The following is an 8,583-nucleotide window of genomic DNA, read 5'->3' as shown; positions in this document are numbered from 1 at the left end:
GGCCAATACGTATATAGAGAAAATGTAATTTTTTTGTGTGTGGGTGTCCTGTCTGGCAATGTGGCAATAACAATGTTGTTTTAATGCCAAAAAGAGACCCAACAGATTTTACTTTCACAAGTGGAACCTTACTGCTTTTGTCTTAGTGCTCCGCTTGATTTATATATGCAAGAAGCTTTATTAGAATTTATGCACTAACTATTTCATGTTAAATGGACACAAACAGTAAGACAAAAAAGAGAAAAAAAGAGAAAATTTAACTTTAACGGGAGGTGGTAAAAACAGGAAACAAGTTCTTTCTGGGCAGGATATTTTATGCTTCCCCAGAATTTAAATACAGGACTCTTGTGCAGGCCTTCTTACGGCAGTGTAAAATAGTTGTCGGACATCCCACAAGAAAAAAACATTTTGTCCAAATGATGAGTCAATAACGAGCTGAAAGAACTTCCGAGCTGTTTCAGGCTTCTGACTGATACCTTTGAACAACAAGATCATTTCCATATTTTGTTACCTCTCAACAATAAAGGATGCAAATGAGCAAATGAGTCCTACTGAACTTTATTTGGTTGTTCGGATTCTCTATAATTAGCAGCAGGTGTAAACCTGGGAAAACTTATTGCTGAAATTGAATCAAAAGGTGGTTCATGACAGTGCTGCCTTCATGGTGTGAACTTTGATGTAACCATGTAAGTACTGCTTCTTAGGTCTTAAATTTAACCTCCAACAGATTTGCTTGGATAAATGTCATTTTAAAGATGGAAAAGGTTTTGAATGCTTTACCAAAAAAATAGGCAGTTTATCAGGGGTGTGCAGACTCAAAATCTAAAACAAAGCAAATCCCAGCGGCTGTGAGTTTGTATTCATTTAAGGTAAAATAATTGTCAGATGAACTGAATCAGTGCAACAGGGAATATTTTTACTCAATCAAATTTTAAATATCATCAATCAGACTCCACGTTAGGCTCTGTTTCCTGATAAATTACCACAATCTTTTCAGTTGGTCATCTTTTTTGGCACGATAACAAACCTAAAATGTGTCTTCTGATATCTGGCAGCTTGAGGCCGTACACGAGAGGATTCAAAACCGGTGGAATGACGACAAACTCCAAGGACCAGATAACGGCAACAAATGGACTTATGTCCTCCAGGTTGTATCGACTCAAGGCGATATCACAAAATCCAGCGATGGAGTAAATCACAAAGGAAACAATATGCGGCAGGCAGCTCTGCCACACTTTACTCTTGAACTCCGCAGATCTTTTCCAGCACACGATCAGTATCCGCAAATAGGTGTAAAGCACATAGAAAAGTGGGAGAAAAACAGTAGTGATGGTCAGAAGCATCCCCAGAACATTGTTGGAAGCGGTGCTGACACATGATAATTTAACCACATTCCAGTTGGCACAGAACACCTTCTCTATCTTATTGCCACACAAAGGAAGCCGGGCAGACATCAACAATATCGCTGTCTGAAACAAAGCTGGGAAGGACCAGGCCAGCACCGACAGCAGAACCACTGTTTTAAAAGTCATCTTTCTGTGATAATGCAAAGGATGACACACGGCTACATATCTATCATACGCCATGATGCTCAGAATGGTCAGTTCGTTTGAACCGTACGTGTAAATGACATAAATCTGGGTGAAACAGGCCACGTGAGATATCAGGTGGACGTCTGAGAGCAAGTCTGTGAGAAGTCTGGGGAAGAAGCCACTGGAGCCGTACAGGGAGTTGGCTGACAGCAAAGCGATGAACATATACATGGGCTGGTGCAGCACTCTGTACTGGCAAATCACCAGGATCATTAGGAGGTTCGCACAGACGATGAAGCTGTAGAGCAGCACGCAGAAGGTAAAGGCTGCAAAGCGGTAGGGTCCAATGTTCACAAACATGGTGAGGTTGAAGTAAAAAGGCAACGAGTTGTTTTCCATTTCACCCCATCAAATTCAATAAGGCGACAAAACCGACAACACATGAACAGATTCACACCGACAGGCTATATCAGATAAACGAGGACAACCTGCAGTAGTTTTACAAACAAATTAATCTGTTCCAGTCTCAACTGAAGACGTGTGGCAAATGAACATAGGGAAGTAAATGAAGAGGCTTTATGGTCGTCTGGCTTCATACGTCATCCACTTCTTTCTACTCAGGAGAATTTGCACACAAGCAAACAAATAGTTTTAATTCGGTGTTATTATGACAGCTTACTCATCAGCTGTTCAAACTGAACTCAGACACGGTGCCTTGAAAAAGTATTCAGACATCTTCAACTTTTTAACATAGCAACTCTGTACAAAATATTGTGTATTTTGGAAGTGAAAGAAACATAGATTGTTGTAAATTTTCTGTATGCATGCATTCTTGTTTAGCCCCCTTTATTCTGATACCCCTAAATTAAATCCAGCTCCAGCAGCTGTCACCTGATTGAGTTGACAGATTAATATGTTAATATTTGTTAACAGATTAATATATACATATATGTATGTATAATATATGTATTAAATATATATAACTAATTACACAAAGGTGGACTCTCTAGAGTCACAAGGGCTGAAATTGTCTAATCAAAAATACCGGAGGGCCAAAAAAGTTAAAATAAATGATTTAAAAAACAAACAAGCAATGTTTTTTTTTACCTGCTCTACAAAATATGATCATTTTAATTAAACAAATTAGTCAGATTACCTGTAGAAAAGGGATGCGTAAATCACTGAAGATCCAAAGCTAAAAACAGGTTTTGCTCATTTGCTTTATTAAAAGATGGTTGCCCAGTTTAGCTAATTATTTTGGCTCCGTTAAAAAAATCACTGGATTGTTTTTGGTCTCGCAATATAAGAACAGGATTTGGGTCAGTATTTCTTTTGAAAACACTTAGCTAATGTTACTATATTAATTCAAAACAGATTATAATGCAAAAAAGTCCACATTTGAGTTAAAGTCCTTGGAGAAATGGGGCCCAATTTACTAAAAAATAATGAAGAGAATTAAATAAAAAATAAAAAATGTGGTTATTAAAAGATGGATGCTTTGTATTGTACGTAATATTTCTCATTTTCTTCTCCTGGATCCGTTGCAATTCTCTCTTCTGTTGCCTCCGATTCCTCTCTCTCTTGGTTCCTCTCCTCCTTCATCACTAATTTGATATTAGCAGTCTCACCTGACAGTTTCCCCGGTTTGAGCCAAATGAGCATATTTGCGAGAATGATTGAAGTAGAGGCCACAAGCTGGGTGCGCACAAAGCGTAGAAGAAGATAACTTCCTCGAAGCATAGAAGACTTCTAAATAAACAGATTTTCGTGTGAATACATTTTTATTTATTTATTAAATATACAGTTTTTGATTACAATTTTTACAAGTGAAATGTATATTTACACGTCTTTATGCTGTGGGGGAAAACACTGTCAGCCCGCCATTACATTTGTTGCACAATCAAGCCATGAGGGAAAATCAGACTGAGTTGTAAGCAAGGACCGCTCACTACAGCGAGCCCTAGCTTCCCAGAGGAATAATCGCATTAATAAAATCAAGCGTCCCTAAAGTTACTGAGCAAATCAGTCTTTAAAATGTTATTTTATCAAATAATGTTGTTTAACTCAGGATTTGCATTGTGAATGGGTTGAAACACATACCAAGTGTGGTTCTAAATTAGTTAAGTTAATTTAGCCTCCTTCCAAATTCTTTAAGATGAACTTTGGTTCTTTAACTCAGATCTGCAGTGAACCAGGATTCACTGAATCATTCTGATGATGGTTTTCAACCATTTTATTTTGTCTGTTGTTTCTTTTGTGTGTACATAGATCCTCCGCTTCTTTTCATCTTAATTTTGCCTAATAATTTTAGTCGAGTTTTAGTAGCCTCGTAGAGAGGATTTGTTGATTGAAATAGAGTGTTAATTCAGATAAACAGCATTCTATAGTTGTGTTCTATGGATGTTCATTTTATTTCTGTTAGTAAATTCTTGAACTTGAAGAGAAGTTGTCACTCCTTATTCTATATGTGTGCAGAGTTTGCTGTTAAAAGAACGCCAGTGCTCGAATCATTCCTCTTAACTTTTGTCCTAATATCAGCTGTTTGGGCTGATATTCACCGGACAATACCTAACATACCAAGAGTTATTTATTAAACATTAAATAACTTAAAACAGTGTGTAATAGCACAACACATTTTTCCTAGCGGCAGCTCGCGCACCCCTGGGGGTGCATGCTCCACATTTTGGGAACCCCTGCACTAGGCCACCCGTACTCGTTATTATTAGTTCTCGTAAATTGCCGATGTAACACGACATCCAATGAATCTGTGGAAGAGAAAGGTAAACACAGATTGAGAAAAACTGTGTTTCATTTCATTTGCTTCCACAGATTACAATGTGTTTAAAGGAAAATGTATGTGAATGCGTACATCTTTGGACAAAGATTCAAAATCATTTAATTTTGAACATTTAAAACTACACAAACACTGAAGAGTTAAAGCTTATATTGCTACTATTGTATTATTAATATTTGGGATAACCAATAAGTATTCCTGTTTCTTGTTTTCTCACTAATTCAATTGTTAAGGAACAAAATTAAATTTTAACATACAGCCAAAATTTTATGGGTTCTCACCTAGATGCAAGTCTAAAAAGACTACAAATTGGCTTTTGAACTAGAGGAATTACACTGCGATCTGCAAACCATGCTGAAAAGAGACAACCTGGTAGATAGCAGCGTGTTGATCATATCTTTTCAAATCATACAGTTGTATAAATGATTTGATTTCTGTAATGTAAAAGTAGATTTTGACTGTTGTGGCTTGTTAACATGGAGACAAAGTTTATGTGGTAAAGACATCCAGTCATATCATTATTTTCTATGTTTACTGGCTAAATTGTTAGTTTTTCGTTAATATTTATGGTAAAAATCAATATCAGCACTGATATTGTGACATTTTTGAAGTTCATCTCCTCTTAGTGGTTGTTCCAGAAACAAAACATAAACATTTTAAAAATATGCTAAAAAGTATTAGGTATGTTGTGGTTTAACTATGTATTTGGTTAAAATTACTTGTTTAAAACTCAATTTTGAGTTTTGGACTTGGACTCGACTTTGGACTTTTATGACTTGACTTAAGACTTAAGTGGAAAGACTTGAGACCTACTTGTGAGTTACGACAAAGTGACGTAATCTGCCTTTTACCCAGATTAAAAAGAAGCAAAACGATATATTTTTCATCTTACATTTCTTCAAACTCTCCCAGATTTTACTGAAATTAACTTGACCTCTGTCTCAGTCTACATTTTGCTGGATTCTGTTAAATTCGAGTTGTAACTCAGGAAGGATTTTGATTATGAACAAAACATTCAACCTGTTTTATTTATGCAGTTTCAGTCAGCAGAGGCGACACATTGGCTGAAACTTAGACAGATTGCTGTCTAAATTGAGTTTGAAGCATTTTCTTTAACTCCTTAAATAGTAACAGTTTTGAAACACTCTAATAGTATTGTTTCACTGCTTGATTTTATTGCTCACATTAACTTTTACATTCATTTCCACAGAGCACCAACAGTTGAGACCAAAAAGGTAACAAATAAGAACTTTTATGAGGAAATAAAATAAACACATGTATCATGCTTAAATCTGAGGGAGAATAAAAATCTGAGAGAACATTTAAGAAAGCGTACATCATTTACCTTGAGTAGGACTTTGTTACCCAGCTAGACCCTTCTTTGTCTTGTTTTTAATATTAACCTAATTTAATTATTTTCGATTTATGAATGACTTTTGTATTGGTTTAAAGATCTGTGGGAGATTTTAGTGACTGAAAATGTAACACATAACAATACTAAAACGAAAATAAACGAAAATTAATCTGTCCCGCAGCTTGAAGGCCAATACGTATATAGAGAAAATGTAATTTTTTTGTGTGTGGGTGTCCTGTCTGGCAATGTGGCAATAACAATGTTGTTTTAATGCCAAAAAGAGACCCAACAGATTTTACTTTCACAAGTGGAACTTTACTGCTTTCAGCTTAGTGCTTCGCTTGATTTATATATGCCAGAAGCTTTATTAGAATTTATGCACTAACTATTTCATGTTAAATGGACACAAACAGTAAGACAAAAAAGAGAAAAAAAGAGAAAATTTAACTTTAACGGGAGGTGGTAAAAACAGGAAACAACTTCTTTCTGGGCAGGATATTTCATGCTTCCCCAGAATTTAAATACAGGACTCTTGTGCAGGCCTTCTTACGGCAGTGTAAAATAGATGTCGGACATCCCACAAGAAAAAAACATTTTGTCCAAATGATGAGTCAATAACGAGCTGAAAGAACTTCCGAGCTGTTTCAGGCTTCTGACTGATACCTTTGAACAACAAGATCATTTCCATATTTTGTTACCTCTCAACAATAAAGGATGCAAATGAGCAAATGAGTCCTACTGAACTTTATTTGGTTGTTCGGATTCTCTATAATTAGCAGCAGGTGTAAACCTGGGAAAACTTATTGCTGAAATTGAATCAAAAGGTGGTTCATGACAGTGCTGCCTTCATGGTGTGAACTTTGATGTAACCATGTAAGTACTGCTTCTTAGGTCTTAAATTTAACCTCCAACAGATTTGCTTGGATAAATGTCATTTAAAGAGTGGAAAAGGTTTTGAATGCTTTACCAAAAAAATAGGCAGTTTATCAGGGGTGTGCAGACTCAAAATCTAAAACAAAGCAAATCCCAGCGGCTGTGAGTTTGTATTCATTTAAGGTAAAATAATTGTCAGATGAACTGAATCAGTGCAACAGGGAATATTTTTACTCAATCAAATTTTAAATATCATCAATCAGACTCCACGTTAGGCTCTGTTTCCTGATAAATTACCACAATCTTTTCAGTTGGTCATCTTTTTTGGCACGATAACAAACCTAAAATGTGTCTTCTGATATCTGGCAGCTTGAGGCCGTACACGAGAGGATTCAAAACCGGTGGAATGACGACAAACTCCAAGGACCAGATAACGGCAACAAATGGACTTATGTCCTCCAGGTTGTATCGACTCAAGGCGATATCACAAAATCCAGCGATGGAGTAAATCACAAAGGAAACAATATGCGGCAGGCAGCTCTGCCACACTTTACTCTTGAACTCTGCAGATCTTTTCCAGCACACGATCAGTATCCGCAAATAGGTGTAAAGCACATAGAAAAGTGGGAGAAAAACAGTAGTGATGGTCAGAAGCATCCCCAGAACATTGTTGAAAGCGGTGCTGACACATGATAACTTAACCACATTCCAGTTGGCACAGAACACCTTCTCTATCTTATTGCCACACAAAGGAAGCCGGGCAGACATCAACAATATCGCTGTCAGAAACAAAGCTGGGAAGGACCAGGCCAGCACCGACAGCAGAACCACTGTTTTAAAAGTCATCTTTCTGTGATAATGCAAAGGATGACACACGGCTACATATCTATCATACGCCATGATGCTCAGAATGGTCAGTTCGTTTGAACCGTACGTGTAAATGACATAAATCTGGGTGAAACAGGCCACGTGAGATATCAGGTGGACGTCTGAGAGCAAGTCTGTGAGAAATCTGGGGAAGAAGCCACTGGAGCCGTACAGGGAGTTGGCTGACAGCAAAGCGATGAACATATACATGGGCTGGTGCAGCGCTCTGTACTGGCAAATCACCAGGATCATTAGGAGGTTCGCACAGACGATGAAGCTGTAGAGCAGCACGCAGAAGGTAAAGGCTGCAAAGCGGTAGGGTCCAATGTTCACAAACATGGTGAGGTTGAAGTAAAAAGGCGACGAGCTGTTTTCCATTTCACCCCATCAAATTCAATAAGGGGACAAAACCGACAACACATGAACAGAGCTGCAGATTCACACCAACAGGATATATCAGATAAACGAGGACAACCTGCAGTAGTTTTACAAACAAATTAATCTGTTCCAGTCTCAACTGAAGACGTGTGGCAAATGAACATAGGGAAGTAAATGAAGAGGCTTTATTGTCGTCTGGCTTCATACGTCATCCACTTCTTTCTACTCAGGAGAATTTGCACACAAGCAAACAAATAGTTTTAATTCGGTGTTATTATGACAGCTTACTCATCAGCTGTTCAAACTGAACTCAGACACGGTGCCTTGAAAAAGTATTCAGACATCTTCAACTTTTTAACATAGCAACTCTGTACAAAATATTGTGTATTTTGGAAGTGAAAGAAACATAGATTGTTGTAAATTTTCTGTATGCATGCATTCTTGTTTAGCCCCCTTTATTCTGATACCCCTAAATTAAATCAAGCTCAACCAGCTGTCACCTGATTGAGTTGACAGATTAATCTGTAAATTAATATATACATATATGTATGTCTAATATATGTATTAAATATATATATAACTAATTACACAAAGGTGGACTCTCTAGAGTCACAAGGGCTGAAATTGTCTAATCAAAAACACTGGAGGGCCAAAAAAAAATTAATAAATGATTAAAAAACAAACAAAAAATTTTATGTTGTGATTTTTTTACCTGCTCCTCAAAATATGATAATTTTAATCAAACAAATTAGTCAGATTCCCTGTAGAAAAGGGATGTGTAAATC

General features: G+C 36.9%; 2 protein-coding genes across 2 annotated transcripts; both read right to left on the bottom strand.

Annotated features, from left to right (window-relative positions):
- Positions 1–554: 554 nt before the first annotated feature.
- Positions 555–1,931, bottom strand: LOC118563747 (olfactory receptor 6N2-like). The gene has a single exon (XM_036139537.1). The coding sequence runs from the start codon at positions 1,929–1,931 to the stop codon at positions 1,002–1,004; it is 930 nt and encodes a 309-aa protein (XP_035995430.1). The 3' UTR covers positions 555–1,001.
- Positions 1,932–6,715: 4,784 nt separating this feature from the next.
- On the bottom strand, positions 6,716–7,798 carry LOC105916461 (olfactory receptor 51E1-like). The gene has a single exon (XM_012850990.3). The coding sequence runs from the start codon at positions 7,796–7,798 to the stop codon at positions 6,869–6,871; it is 930 nt and encodes a 309-aa protein (XP_012706444.2). The 3' UTR covers positions 6,716–6,868.
- Between the last annotated feature and the right edge of the window lie 785 nt (positions 7,799–8,583).

The sequence above is a fragment of the Fundulus heteroclitus genome, chromosome 7 (assembly GCF_011125445.2).
Source record: "Fundulus heteroclitus isolate FHET01 chromosome 7, MU-UCD_Fhet_4.1, whole genome shotgun sequence".
Taxonomy (NCBI): domain Eukaryota; kingdom Metazoa; phylum Chordata; class Actinopteri; order Cyprinodontiformes; family Fundulidae; genus Fundulus; species Fundulus heteroclitus.
This window is presented reverse-complemented; position numbering and strand designations above follow the sequence as displayed.

Coding starts and splice junctions, on each gene's coding strand:
- LOC118563747 (XM_036139537.1), bottom strand. CDS start 1,931: ATGGAAAACAACTCGTTGCCTTTTTACTTCAACCTCACCATGTTTGTG.
- LOC105916461 (XM_012850990.3), bottom strand. CDS start 7,798: ATGGAAAACAGCTCGTCGCCTTTTTACTTCAACCTCACCATGTTTGTG.